At 48.7% G+C, this 14,517-nt stretch overlaps 1 protein-coding gene and 1 long non-coding RNA gene across 7 annotated transcripts; one reads left to right on the top strand and one right to left on the bottom strand.

Moving 5' to 3' along the window:
* Positions 1 to 207: 207 nt before the first annotated feature.
* gata3 (GATA binding protein 3) lies at positions 208 to 8,474 on the bottom strand. 6 transcript variants are annotated; one of them, XM_057023023.1, is made up of 8 exons: positions 7,918 to 8,474; positions 7,359 to 7,758; positions 6,344 to 6,880; positions 5,099 to 5,155; positions 4,895 to 4,941; positions 3,767 to 3,892; positions 3,531 to 3,592; positions 1,214 to 1,540 (listed from the first exon to the last, which is right to left on the bottom strand). In XM_057023023.1, exons 2-8 carry the CDS (start codon positions 7,591 to 7,593, stop codon positions 1,525 to 1,527), a joined length of 1,080 nt encoding a protein of 359 aa, XP_056879003.1. In that variant the 5' UTR covers positions 7,594 to 7,758; positions 7,918 to 8,474; the 3' UTR covers positions 1,214 to 1,524. The 6 variants fall into 6 exon arrangements, with proteins under 6 accessions (XP_056879001.1, XP_056878999.1, XP_056879000.1 ...); XM_057023021.1 differs by lacking the exon at positions 3,531 to 3,592 and having other exon boundaries at positions 208 to 1,540; positions 6,401 to 6,880; positions 7,918 to 8,315; XM_057023019.1 differs by lacking the exon at positions 3,531 to 3,592 and having other exon boundaries at positions 208 to 1,540; positions 7,918 to 8,308.
* Positions 8,475 to 10,391: 1,917 nt separating this feature from the next.
* LOC130519511 (uncharacterized) lies at positions 10,392 to 12,326 on the top strand. Its single transcript, XR_008948344.1, has 2 exons — positions 10,392 to 11,949; positions 12,156 to 12,326. It is a non-coding gene; the product is annotated as an uncharacterized LOC130519511 (long non-coding RNA).
* The last annotated feature ends 2,191 nt before the right edge of the window (positions 12,327 to 14,517 follow it).

Below are 14,517 nucleotides of genomic sequence, written 5' to 3'. Positions count from 1 at the left end.
GGGCATGAAGGGCAGATAGATGGGTGTATATTTAGGTATCTGTGCCCCCCCCTCCCAACCCCTGATCTGTTCCTCTGTTGGCCGTTGTTTATTTCTGCTCTTCCTGTTTGTACTCCACTGACCCTGCCAGCTGCCCCTGTGCATGCTGGGTAAAAGAGAAAGAGCGGCGTTGAAGGAGACAGAAAAGACGGCTCGGTAACACAGCGCTAACATGTCAACAGAGATTAAACTAGTTTATTATTTTCAAAGGTGGGGAGGCGGGGGAGGGGGGAATTACGAAACAAAAGAAGGCAGTCATATTTTACACTAGTGATTATTATTAAATTTTTACAGCCATTCAGTCTGCATAACATAAAGAAATAATTCTACATCTTTGTTTATTTCGTATTTTTGGTACTCTGATTTATACATACAAATAACAAATACAGGAACTTTTTCACAATGCATATAATCTGTGGGCGGGAACAAAGTCTTTTCATGTGTGTGTGTGTGTGTGTGTGTGTGTGTGTGTGTGTGTGCGTGCGTGTGTTTAGGTGAACACAAACCAATTGCCCGAGACCTATAGCACATCCAAAAAAATGAAATAAAAACAGAAGAGAGGAGCGGCGCCGGCGGCGATAGCCGCCGCCAACTCTCTGCTAACTTAATGCAACACGATTCAGGCGGAAAGCGAGGCCTGCCCTCCTCTCCTCACCTCCTCCTCCCTCTCCTCACCTCCTCCTCCCTCTCCTCTCTCCTCGAGGCATCCTCATCTCCACCTGCTGCGACTCGTACCCTTCTTGACGTTAGCTGCCCGCGGGCAGGTTTCCTTTTCTTTTTTTCTCCTCGCTTAATTAAAAAGTCTCCGTTAAATGTGCTGTATTTCATACAATTTGTACAAATATATTCAGCGTCTGTGGCTCCTCGGGGGGGGGGGGAGGATGGCGGCGGGTGCGGGAGGGGCGGGTCCTGTCTCACATCTGGGGGGGTGAGGAGTTCAGGGTTTAGAAGTTTTGTGGGGGAGGGATTTCAATGATTGTTTGTGGTGGTTTTTGTACACAAATGGCGCTCCGTGTCACGTGGATCAGACGGTTCAGGCCCCCCCACCCCCGGAGGCCGGCGCCGCGTTCAAGTCTGCAAATCATTTGCGCCGCAGAGGTACTCTTTGATGTTCCTTTAAAAAAATACAGGTGAGGAAAAGGCCCGTGCTGGGACAGGTTAGCTTAGCTTAGGATGTGAAGGGGGTCGGTGCGTCGACAGCGGGCGATGCCTAACCCATGGCGGTGACCATACTGGAAGGGTGGTGGGGGGCAAACGGGAGGCTGGAGGAGGGGTGCATGGGTGTGGGCGTGGTCAACATGTGGCCGGAGTGTGAGAAGGGCGGGAAGGAGGACATGTGGCGGGACAGGGCGGCCGGGCTGAAGGAGCTGCTCTTGTCCATCAGGCTCTTGGAGAAGTCGTCCATGCTGTCCTGGGACTTTTTGCTCTTCTTGGACTTGTTGGACATCTTCCGGTTCCGGGTTTGGATGCCTTCCTTTTTCATGGTCAGAGGTCGGTTGATCTGGAGACAGAGAGGACGGCGGCGTCAGGGGAAAGCTAATTCACACATTTAAACAGTCGGTGAAGGGATGAAGCAGAGCTGCACATGGGGGGGGGGGGGGGCAGTAATCAGGTTCATATTTTTAAGAAAATATTTTTCCCCTTTTTCACATTTTAAGCCAACTGAAAAAGTGAGACCAGAGTACAAATACAATCGTAAATGTACTGCCTGATTTTTATTCTAAAAAACAGTTCGTTTAAGCCAGAAAAATGCTAGCAAAGATTTAGTTAGCATCAGGAAACGTTGAGGACAGCGATGGTGTCGACCATCACGAGTAGATTTACCCAAATATTCTCTTAACTGTCCAATTTAGCTCATTTTGCCAACCGCAGCAGAAACAAATCTGTTAATCGTATTTATTTTAATTAAGGTCGGATTTTTAAAAAATTTGTCTTCTTTTATCAATCTGTTCTTTTGTTTAGAATTAGTACAACTGATTTCTGAATATAATGAAATTTATGACTCAAAATGAAGATGTTTTTCTTTCTTTTTTTCCTATTTAAATACTAGAAGCGTGTTTAGCAGCAGATACTTTTACAACAGTATTTTTACAAAATTGCTCATTTAAAATACATTAAAATATTGGCTTAAAGGCATATTCACATTTCTGGGAACATCTGACAATGTAACGGAACCAAAATTAAGCAGAGTGTGTGTGTGTGTGTGTGTGTGTGTGTGTGCGCGCGCGTGTGTGTGTGTGTGTGTGAGCAGAACCGCCAGAACGACAGACAGGACAGACAGAAAAGATGGAGGTGGATGAGGGGAAGATGGAGGAGGACCTGGCAGTAGAGACGGCCACTGAGACGCATGGACCCGGCCGCCGCCATCGGCCGCCAAGTGCCCCCCTCCCCCGCCGCCGAGTGGCCAAAATGGCCCCGGCTGCCGTCCTCTAGCCTGGGTTTAAGCGGGAATGAGAAACTGGATGATGGAATTCCAGCTGTGGGCAGGATTATGAGGCCGACTGGCTTCCTGATCTTTCCCAGCAGTTTTTTTCTGGGCGAAATGAGAACGGGGATTTCTTCCTCGCTGCGTCCGCGACACTTTAACCAGAGTGGCCTGGATGATTAGCGAAGGGCAGAGAGCTAGCGCTCCCCCTCCCACCTTCCCCTCTGATGTGGTTTCCACATCTAAGATGTGGCTCCAACGGCTGTGTCTCACTCGGGCCTCTGAGGCCGAGGAAGCCTTTGGGCCGCCGACCTGCACCGCCGCCGCTACCAAACATCAAACAGCAGCTGGTGGCCGCTCACACACCCGCTGCCACGAGGTGTCAAACCTGAACGCTCAGATGTCAACGAGACAAAGTTCACAACTTCAGTATCACATCGGATTTAAGAAAAACGGAAATCCCCACTTGCATAATGTCAGCGGCAATAACAAAAAAAAAAATCCCCCGTAAGTATTCAACTAATGAGGAACCAAAAAAGTTCTGGGAGGACAGAACTGAGAACATATTCGAGGCTCGGCAGGATTTTAAGGTGACAAAAGAAGTAAAAGAAATATTAAAGCTCACGCTAATTGTCTGCTTTGGTGGGCTGTTTTTCCGACGCCAACCCCGACCGTTTTTACGCGTGTTGCGCGCTAGCGCCGCTGTTGTCGGGGCCTTTCGGGCCGATTCTCCAGTCAGAGGGTTCCGCTTGAGCAAACGTGGAGGTTGAGGTGAGTTCAAGTGTTAACCATCACTTGTTACGTCCTCAACTCTTTCTCAATCTGTTTCCAGCTGCTCGCTGACGACAACGGGCGGGAAACGGTTTTACGGGGCGGCGGGCAAGTCGAGGGGGGGAATATTAGCGCCACCACACTTAGCCTGCTGGTAGTTATTATTCTTTTTATTAGCCTACGATGACAATGGCTGCCCAATTGAAGGCGACCGCTTCTCCGCAGGAGAGAGAGATAAACTAGTCCCTGGGGTTTTTACATGGAGGATGTAGAAAAGGAGTGATGAGGCACTAACCCAGCTGAATCACTGGTGGTCAGAGGGGGGAGGGGGAAGGGGGTCCAAGTCCCTGACCCACTCTGGAACCAGAAGGTAGAAATAAGAAGAAGGAAGGGGAAAATTAATTGGATTTTAATGAAGCCCCGCCCTCCTCGCTTTAATATGAAAACAGACAGAGAGGAAGAGGAGGATGAAGAGTTTGACACATTTCTGGCGGATGATGAAGATCATCGTTTGGGGTTGTTCTTACTCACATTGTGCAGTTTGAAGTAGAGGCCGCAGGCGTTGCAAACCGGGTCCCCGTTCGCGTTCCTCCGCCACAGCGTCGTCGTTGTGGTTTGACAGTTCGCGCACGACGTCCCCGCACGCCTAGCTGCGGACTGCACAACGACAGGGGGGGGGGAAGGGGGGCGTCACATGACCACGTCCTGATCCAATCAACGGACAACTTTTACAGCAACAACAGGTTCAGTTCTAATCTCTGACGCGTCTCCGCGCGCGTAAGAATCTGTACAGGCAGTTTTTCAGATAAAACACTTTCACACACAGATTATTCAAGATTATTTGAAGTTCATCAAAGGCTGAAACAGATGAAGACAGAAACACCAAGAACAGAGCAAAAGAAAAATGAAACAAATATTTACAGAAAGAAAAGAAGCAGCGGGACCCTTTAAATCTGACTTGTTTCTTCCTTAAAGCGCGTTTGTGTTTGGCTTTTAATCATCGGGGCGTGACTTGGTCGGTGCTGTTGGACTCGAGCCGAGCTGCGTTTATCAGGCTGACATTGATGTGATAATCTCTGGGAAAACAATCGATATCCAGGTGACGGCAGAGGACGCGCAAAGGACTACATTATCTGTCGGAGGGATTTCCAATTACGCGCGCAGCCGCGCCGCGTGTGCGTCGCGCGCGTGCTGCGAATGGCCAAAATAATGAATTCTGCTGCAGTCAGACACTCATGTTTCTTATTTATTTGGTTTAATTGTTTTTGATTTTTCTCCCTGACTCCGCGGCCGCTGGCTGAGCGCTACATCCGCGGCGGTGCGCCGGCCTGATTCGGCCTGTTTGGACTGTGGGAGCGGGCCTGATTTATCAGCTCTGCTCACATATCCGGCACCTTCTCCCTGGAAGTCTTGTTTTCACATCTTTACCTCCACTGATTCTCTTTCTAATTAATTATTCGCGTGTTTTGGCAGGAGGGGCTCTCCTCTGCTAAGAGGGGCTTTCCTGTTCAAAACGGTCCAAATTTAGTCTGAAACGGTGACGGAGGAGCGCGGGCCTGAAGCGGCCATGGAGGCAGACTCTCAGGATAAGAACAGTGGGATAATAACAGTGTGTCATGCTGTAAGTGCAGCTTTTTTTTAGTATCTGAAAACAGAGACCTGCACTTGTCGGGTCAATTTCCTGCAGCTAATAGGCCTACTTCTTCCTGGAGGGGGGAAAAACAGAGAGAGAGACGGAAACGTCATCAGCACTAGAAAGGTGGTGGAGACGTACCAGCCGCCGCTTGGGCTTGATGAGAGGGCGGTTCTGCCCGTTCATCTTGTGATAGAGTCCGCAGGCGTTACACAGATAGTGACCCGTACCGTCCCGCCTCCACAGGGGGGTCGACGTGGCCCCGCAGTTCACGCACTCTCTTCCCTCTGCGGAGAAACACACGGAGCGCGTCCGGATCAGAACCGACCGGACCCATCACAGACAACAGAGCACAATGACTGGGGGGGCGCACGAACAAGTGATTCCAGCGGCGCGAAGGATCGAAATAAACCGCAAAACCTGCGCAATTCTCCGGCCAAATATAATAATAATAATAATAATAATGATAATAATAATAATAATAATAATAATAATAATAATAATAATAATAATAATAATGGGGGGAGGTGATCCGAGCGGTGGTGAAACTGAGACGGTTACTACGTGTTATTTGAAAGAGAGAGATTTTTGCATTTTTATGCTGCAGCACAACTTCCCCTTTCACACTCTAACACACACACGCACACGCACAAACACACACAGAGTTTCTGATTAAAACGCACATGCCTTTCGAGGCGCTGAAGCGAACCCAGATTCCCTGAATTTGACCCTTCACGCGCATGAAAGCAAGGCCTGATCTTACACACACACACACAGAAACACACATAGAAACTCACACACACAGAAACACACACACGCACAATCAGTATCTGTAAATGATCTGACATTATCCCCAAATTAAAATCTTTATTTGCGCGCGTGTGTGTGTGTGTGTGTGTGTGTGTGTAATCCCGATGATCTGCGTCGGCTAATCCACTGTTTTCTTCACTCCCGTCAAAGCCGCTGATATTAATCTCATTAAAGAGGGAAAAAATTTGCTTTTCATCTGCGCTGCAATAACCTTTAAAATAATTACCCTCCGCCCCCCCCGCGTTATGGCTGCGCGCGCCCCTGCCCTCCCTCCACCCCGGCTCCAGCATCCGGAGCTCCGCCGCTGGGTAAACAGTGCAACTGTGGCGTGCACTGGTCCGACAGTAATGGGATTACCTTAAACATATAAACGGGGCGACACAGCCCAGAGAGCTGGCAGGACGGTGAGGAAGGGGGGGTGGGGGGGTGGAATGGGGCAAAAAGGCTGAAATAATGCAGGCGTTCAACTGTGCACCAAACCTGCTGATTTCAATTCGTAGCAGGGGAATTAAATCATCTGAATATAAAAAATAAATAAATAAACCCGCTGAAACTATCGGTTGTTTTTTTTTTAATTCGCTAATTTTAGACTCGTATTAATGGAACCGGGTGATCTCGGGAATGCAGAGTGAGATTAAAGGGAATGAAATAAAGCGCACGCCTACCTGAACAGGACCTTGATTTTGGCCTTGTTTTGGAACCATAACTAGAAGGGGACCCACCTATCAGGCTACTTGGTGGGAAGAGGCCTGGGCCGTATTCGGGGACATAAGGAGGGTATGTGGCGATGGGGTGGTGGGCAGAGGAAGACCCTGCTCCGAGAGACGCCACGTTCCGGCTGTGCGCGGACTCCAGTTTCATGCTCTCGGCCAGGGTCACTTGGTACTTTATGCACTCTTTGTCCTCTTGCCGTCCGGAGCTGCTGGAGCTCGGCGTGGAGATGCCCGGGTCCGGGGACACGTCTTTGGGGGGCGTCGGGGGGAAGGTGAAGAGGTGCGGGCTGGAGTGTCCGGTGGACAGGGAGGACGTGGAAGAGGCCGGGGGGTAGACGGACAGGCTGGCCGGGGAGCCGTGGTGCAGGGGGTTCTTGGAGAAGGGGCTCAGGTTCCAGGGTGAAGTGCTGTGGTGCGGGGCGATACCTTTGCTGCCCTCCAGCCAGGGCAGAGAGCCGTGCAGTAACGAGGGACGGCACACCTGGCTACCTGGGGGGGGGAAACATCGCCGTCAGAATTTAATTGAGAGCAGAAAGCGGAGATTTTCTTTTACGCACAGATTTGAATTTGCAGCGAGAATCGATCTGAACAAATATTTAAATCTGCCTCTGCAGAAACGGAGGCGTGATCGACTGTTGAGGAAGTAAAAAGAAAAAAAATACTGCACGTAGGGAAAATATGCAAAAACATGTCCGCTTTGAGATAAAAAATTAGCGTTTAAATTAAAGCCAAGTGAATAAAAAGTAAAGCAGGTGCGTCCGAAACTAACACTGATACGGAGGAATTGCGCGCACGCGTGTGCGAGCGAGAGAGAGTGTGTTTGCAGCTTTGATAGGAGCTAACTGGCATTTCACGTTCGTGGCGTTTAGACAGAAACCGTTCAAGGCACAGCGGAGCTTCATGTGGCTCCGACCGAGAAAAGGCGCACAGATACCGGGGAAAAGGCCCGAACAGGCCGCGGACTTACTGTGAGGAGGTGGAGGGTAGCTCTGGACGGGCCGGACTGACTTTCCGTAATAGGAGGAGACGTGGTTCCCCTGTCCATCGATATTAAAGAGTACATCCACATCGTCAGCGAGGGGGTACTGCGAAGGGTCCATGTAAGAGTGGCCGAAGCCCGGGTGGTGAGAGCCGGGGTGCTGCTCGTTTAGCACCGCGGGGTGATGGCTCATCCACCGAGGCTGGTCCGCGCTTACTTCCATTTCTCTCTTTAATAGTTCAAATGTTCACTTCTGCACGCGGCAAACGTTCGTGCACCGCGACTCAAAGCAGCGCGGCAGCGCGGCAAAGAAGCCGAGAGTCCCAAATCCGACCGAAGTGTTCTGTTCAAAGTTAAATCCACAGGTTCCGCCGTTGGTTCTGCTCACCTGCACAAACAGAGGCACAAATTCACTGTCTTAATTCTTTTTATTTAAAAAAAAATTACATTACATTTTTAAAAAGGAAAAATTGAAAAATAAAAAATAAAAACTTTCTCTGAGTTTACGCGCAGATGCAGCAAAAGCAGATATTTACAGGAAACATACCCCACATGACAAAATGCAACAACGCTGTTGACATATAAATACGTCCAAACTGGGATCCAGTCCCGCGCAGTTGCTCAACTTTCTTCTTCTTTGAAAACGAGGAATTTTTTTTTTTTTTTTTTAAAGAATCGAGTTTTCAGGCCGGAGCGGAGCTTCGCTGCGCGTTTGGCTCTTGGTTTCGGTGCGCACTGACCGGCAGCAGCGAGTCAAAGTCACTGATCAAATCTGGCTTTTACGCGCTGTTGTAGCCCCCCTCTCCACTAACTCCCCCCTCTCTGCTCTGTCAGGCTCTCTCCACCTCCCTCTCTCTTTCTCTCCACCTCTCTCTCTCTCTTTTTTTTACAGTGAAGGCATTCTTTCAGGATGGCGCCAGGCAGCTCAATGCTTGCAGACAACTGTGGCGCGACGCAACTTAAGGAGGGTCTGTGGGTGTCATCGGTGGGGGGGCGGGGCCTGTGTAATTGAATAGAACGTGAGCCAGGAGAGACGCACAAGTGCTGCCACAGATTTATTTATTTTTTTAAATATTATTATTATTTCGATGACCTTGTCAAAAAAGAGATCACATTAAAAGCTGGAGGCCTAATAAAACTGGCGGGGTGGTAATGTCAGGTAATCACCTCGCGCTTAAATTAACCTGCGTACACGCGCGGCCTGTCAATCAAACTGATGGGAACATCAAAAATTGTTCCCATCAGATTTTCAATCAAAGTTGAAAAAAATCAAAAGACACGCTGGGAGGCTGTGTGATGTCACCCTGACGACTGAAGCTGGAGTAGAAACGCGAATGAATGATTAGGATTATTTTAGCGCGAGTGCGCGCGCTCTGTGACACTGAAGCCTGGATATAAATTAGGGAGAATGTCTTTATTTGTTGTTATTTGTTGTTTGGCAAAAGTTGTTGATTGAACGTGGAGAAACAGACTTAATGTGGCCCTGTTCAGCACCGACAGCAGGACCCAGCCTGCTGGTGCCGGGCCGCTGGGCTCCGCGCGCTCACCGGGCTCTTAAATTGGGGCAGCGCGTCCCCTCGCGGTGAGAACGAACCTCCGAACTAAAAAAAGCGCGATCCGAAAATGATGGAAACGTCGCTCAGGGGCGGCGGCAGCCGAACATCTGCATCGCTGCAGCGGCTCTGGCGGACCTGCAGCTGCCGCGGATTCACTGCGGTGCCCTGAACGCAGCACGACCCCGCGTCCGTGGTGCCTTTCAGTGGAAATAAGAGAGTGCGAGGAAAGTTGCCATGGTGCTCGCGTGCACGTGTGTGTCGTGTTTGTGTGTGTGGGGGGGGGATTTTTATTTTTTAAAGGAGGGGGGGGGGTCTACGACGCCTCTGAATGTGACGTGTAACGTGAATAAACAAGTCAGGACGTGAGCCCCCCCCCTCCCCAACACTTCAGCTCTTTATGACGACGGAGGCGACGGGAGCGCGCACAGAAGCCTCGCGCGCTACGCTGTCAATCAAGTTGTATTGATGATCTGATCAATGGGAGACTGATCAGTTGGTGATTTCAAAGGTGAAGGCGCGCGCTCGATTATGCTGGGGGGAGAGAGAGGCAGAGAGAGAGGGAGAGAGAGAGAGAACCTGACACTGAACTCAGATCAGCCTGCTGTCGCTGCTTTTGTCGGCCTGTCAGCACACTCGTGTAATTATCCTCGTGAAGAGTCTCGCGGAGCCGTTATCCAGGTACTGAGGGCACGTGACTGGGAACGCGGCGCGAAATCCCGCAGATGGTTTTGTTTCTCCAGATAGAAGGAATAAACCCGGAATGTCAGAGATCCCTTCCAACACCACAGATAACAACAACAACACTAATAATAATAACAACAATAATAATAATAATAATAACAATAATAACAATAGTAATAATAATAATAATAATTTGCTTGACATATGATGAGGTATAGCTCAGATATCAGAGCTAAATCTTTGTGTATATGTGTGTGTGTGTGTGTGTGTGAGAGAGAGAGAGAGAGAGAGAGAGAGCGAGACAGCTTCCTGCAGCACGGCCTCATCAGCAATTCTCATCAATGTTTTGTTCCTATAAATAATAATTTCCTGACGTCAGATGAGTAATCACAGCTAATTGAGACGACGACAACAACAATAACAATAATACTAATAATCATAATAATTGTGCTCGTTATTATTGGGGGAGAAGCAGATTTGGACAAATCTAGCTGCGGTTTTATTTATATTTGTTCCCGCAACAGGATAGAAAACAGCTGGAATTTAAACGCAGCCACGCTGTCAGTCAATATCAAAGACTTTATTCATTTAATTAGAAATACGTTTATTATTTTTGTGACAACAGTGTTTCTGTTTTTTTATTATTATTATTATTTACAACGGGAGATAAATCAATAAAACGACGGTCATTAATGTGAATTTCCGCCTTGTATTTTCTAAAAAGACCAAAGATTATTTCAGAAAGATTCTAATTCGATGTTTGAGGGTTTAATGATAAAAGAACTCGTGGTACGAGCAGCGAAACGGGACTCGAGGGTTGACATTTTTGACTGGTTTCGTGATTCTGATTGTAATTCTGAACACTCAGTTTAGTATTTGTGAGTCATTTTCACCTTTCTGATCTTTTCAGGAAAAAACTCTGTACGCAGGCCGATTCTTAGAACCAAATTTCGCCGAATATGGAAACCAGAATTCTTAGAACGATTCGTAAAATCGAGATAAACGGCTGATTTTTTTTTACCGCCCTCATATTTTCACAAACACTAAAATTCTGAGGCCGATTTATCAAACCGTCCTGAACCATCCGAGCTCTCGCTGACATTAGAATCGAACAAAAATCCACTTTACCTGTTCGGAGGCGCTCGAGGCCGCTGGCGGCGTTTTTAATCCCGCATTTAAAAAAAAAATAACGCGAAGACAGAAAAATCACGCGTGACGCGTCGGCGGTCCGCTGGTCCGTTAATCTAAGATGCGCCCTCTCTCCCCGCGTGCGGGTGTCTCTCTCGCGCGCTCTCCGCCATATCAAGACGTTTACTGAGTATATCGACCCGCGACGAGATGGAGGGACTAATAACGGAGGGGGGGTGGTGGAGGGGGGTGGGGGGGGCGCAGCCTCAGCAACTCTCTGCTCCACGAGCCGCCGGCGAGCTAATCAGATCAATTTCACGGATTGTGTGAGATTGCGGCTGAACGAGCGACCTGAGCGGTAGGTAATGGCCGGTCCAGGCGTGTCACGCGCCTCTCCGCGTCCACGTGGCTGTCATTTTGAACATTTCTTTTCGTTTGCTCTTTTCCTTCCTCGCGCGCGTCAGCCAGGCCCGGGGGGCACGCGGCGTCGCGCCGTATCGCAAAAAAGTCAAACGGGGGGAAATTTGGAGGCGGGGGGGGGGAGGGAATGGAGCTCGCGGCGATCGGTGACGTCACGGCGCGCCCGCAGCTCCCGCCGGGTTCGATTATTCATCGATTTATCGGTTTTAAATCGGAGCGAGGCCGTCCGCGAAAGTTTCCCGTCGTCCGCGTGAACCTCGCACGCGGTCGCATCCTGGAAACAGCCGACGCGGTTCGTGAGCGCGCGGGCGACCAAGTAAATATTTACTGACCTGCAGTGGACAGACGGAGGGATGGAGGGATGCTTTTTTCCCCCCCTGCAGATGTGAAGGAAGAGATGGAAGCGCCGATGGCGTTTAGAGCGGGAGAAAGAGAGGGAGGGAGGGAGCGCGGAGGTGGAGGTGGTGCGCGCGCCCTCGGTCTCCAAATATCATCATCACCACCACCATCATCATCCTCATCAGCGACACATCGCGAGCAGAAAGCACGCGCGCACTCTCCGGGCATGGCTTGCACGCGCGCCCTCGGTTGTTGTGCTGCCGCTGGGCTTCCGGGTCGGATCGAAACCAACTTTGGTTGAGATGATTCACCGATCCGGATATTTAAATAGGGTTCAGGGTTAGAATAATGTGCTGGTACAGGAGGAGGCTTCGTTTAAAGGCTTCACATCCGGATGAACACGAAGCTCTGAATGGACTCAGAAAGGTTCTCGCTGGAACCAAAATGGTTCCTTGGTGAGACACAAAACGCTTCAGGAGCTTTTTACACTCACACAAACATTTTCGTAATCATACCACCAAATCTTGATTTGTAATGTAATTTATTTATTGTTAATGAAGAATTCTAAGAATCGTACATGTGTGAATTAAATGTAATAATAGTAAGAATAATAATTGTGTGTTTTGTGACATATTTCTCTTTTATTTCTGATCATTTCCAGGCCGAAACATCGACGGTTTGACCCTGAACCTTCATATCAATGCGTCGCCAAATATCTCCTGTTAGAAAATATTTGTCTTTTTGTTCTTTATTGCAGTAAATTCTCATCTTGCGCCTCGTTTTTTTGTTACCAGCAGACGCCGTAAAGAGCAATAAAAATATACAAACATGATTTATTTATTTTTTTAAATTTAAATCCATGTTTGAAGAGTGTGCAGCTCTTGTTGACACCCTTTTCTTCCTCCTCCTCCTCCTCCTCCTCCTCAGAGGACGCTGCTGGCTCTCCGAAGTGATCACACCCGAATATTTCTTCCGCAGGAGGAAATTAAATTAATAAGTTCATTAATTTTGGCGCCCAAATGCGTCTTTTTTTGGTAAACTGATGAATTATTCAGTGTTTTACATTTATGGAATTAGTATTTTAATAAATCACAAGTAAAGAACAACACAGGCTGCTTTTGAGTGAAATCAGTGTGTTTTTGCGGATTTACGTGCAGCGCAAACGTGATTTAATGCGCGATAAATGCGTCTTTTTATACAGCGGATGATTAAAGGATATTATTGGTGTCATAAAAAGATTAATTGGGAGGAAAATAACAAGAATCAATTTCGCCGTTTTCAGTGAGTGAAATAAGGAGCTGCTGCTTTAGAAAAATGTGAAATGTTGATTTATAAAAGGATATAAACGCGTGTTTTGGGAGATGAAGGGGGCGGAGTCAGAGTCTTAATTAAAGTGAGATGTGAGCGGCCTGCTAAACGTCTGCGCGCGTGCGTGCGCGCGGGCGACTCTCGGCACCACGTGAAAATCGCGTGATTACTGCAGAACTTGACGCGAGCTCCTCGCGCCACGGCGCAGGGCCGTAAAAACAGCGCGGCCTTCCTTTCCCTTCCTTTCCTGCGCACTTTCAGCCATTTTTTATCGCATCCAAAGTCATTTTTTCCCGTTCTACCCCCACATTTGTCGCGCAGGTGGACGCGGAACCAGCCGTGCGCCGCCGCGCCTGTCCGGGCTGGATCATTTCCTCCCTCAGCCTCCCGCTGTAACCTAAATTCCATCCAACTCCCCCCCCCCCCCCCCTCTCCCTCCCCTGCCTACACGATTCCTGGCTGCAAATGTCGAAAAAGGTGACCTTAATTTCAGACAAAAACACCTAAAAAAAAAGAAAATAAACGCAGCAGGTCGCGTATAATATATTTACTTCTTTATCATCTGCGTGTTTTATTATTCTCACCCCGCGTGCGCGCCATCCAAACGTTAAGCCAGCCCGGTTTTATTTTAAAATATTAGGCCGAGGTGGGGAGAATTCTAAACGACTGCGCTCTTATCTGCTGCCTTCACGTATCCAGGATCACAGAAGCTGATTAAGAAAGAAGTCACAGCCGAGGCTGGATTCATAATGATTCGGAATAATGAATCCTTATCTCCCCTCTGCAGATTATCAGCCTTTCAGCTCGCCATGTTTTGTTACATGGGATAATTTATTGCATCTAATACATCACAATGAATCTGATGGGGGAAAGTGATGGCCGTGTTACGGGGGGGGGGGGGGGGGGGGGGCGAGTTTTGTATCCCGGGGCAACGAAATGCCTTTACGATTTTTAATTGGTGAAATATAAGGAGGGAGGATCTGATAAAGTGAGGGAAGAGAGCAGGAGCGGAGAGGTCTAATCTCTGCTGTTGGTGTTCCAGCAGCAGCATCTCTAATTAGTGCGTCACTTTCAACCTAGCGCGCACGCGCTTCAACCTAATCTGGCCTGATTCACTTTAACCGAAAGATCATTAATAAACACAGCGATATTATTATTATTATATTATTATTATTATTATATTATTATTATTATTATTATTATTATGGGATGTCTGTCTGCAGCGCGTGCTTGGCCTCGGGCCCGCGCAGCTCTGCGTTTTTGGACGCTTCCATGTTTGAACTTGGTCCTGGTGCCAGGATAAATTTGCATTTTATTTGCAGCTGTAATTAGCTGATCCGCGCCCCCCCTCCCACCACTTCCCCCCCCCCCCCTTCTCCCTTTCTTCATTATGGTTTCCTTCCCCTCCCGCAGCCTCATCCTTCATTTTTCAGCGTCCTGGCTGCGTCGCCCTGATGTTTATCGCCAGGTTGTACGCAGGGCCGCTGCCATGGGGGGGTGGACACGCCCCCCTTCCTCGTCTCCCACCCTCCCTCTCCCTTTGTCCCCCCTCCCAGTCCAGCACCAACATGATCAAACTGGCTGTTGCTCTGAAATTGGCTGATGACGCAGATAAAGATGTGAAGCTTAATGAGATGCAAGTCGGGGGCAGGTGGGGGGTGCGTGCGTGTGCGTGCGTGTGTCTGCGCGTAACCGATTATCTGTTATCTGCAGTG

This window comes from Takifugu flavidus, chromosome 22 (genome assembly GCF_003711565.1).
Source record: "Takifugu flavidus isolate HTHZ2018 chromosome 22, ASM371156v2, whole genome shotgun sequence".
NCBI lineage: Eukaryota > Metazoa > Chordata > Actinopteri > Tetraodontiformes > Tetraodontidae > Takifugu > Takifugu flavidus.
The sequence above is the reverse complement of the archived record's forward strand: the minus strand, read 5'-3'. Positions and strand labels throughout refer to the sequence as shown.

What these genes read in the sequence shown, in the direction of transcription:
- gata3 (XM_057023018.1), bottom strand. Translation starts at nt 7,593, where the DNA reads ATGGAAGTAAGCGCGGACCAGCCTCGGTGGATGAGCCATCACCCCGCG. An exon ending in AAAATCAAGGTCCTGTTCAG is followed by an intron (nt 5,156 to 6,343) that starts GTAGGCGTGCGC and finishes GTTTCTCCGCAG; the next exon opens with AGGGAAGAGAGTGCGTGAAC. An exon ending in TCAAGCCCAAGCGGCGGCTG is followed by an intron (nt 3,893 to 5,009) that starts GTACGTCTCCAC and finishes GTCGTTGTGCAG; the next exon opens with TCCGCAGCTAGGCGTGCGGG.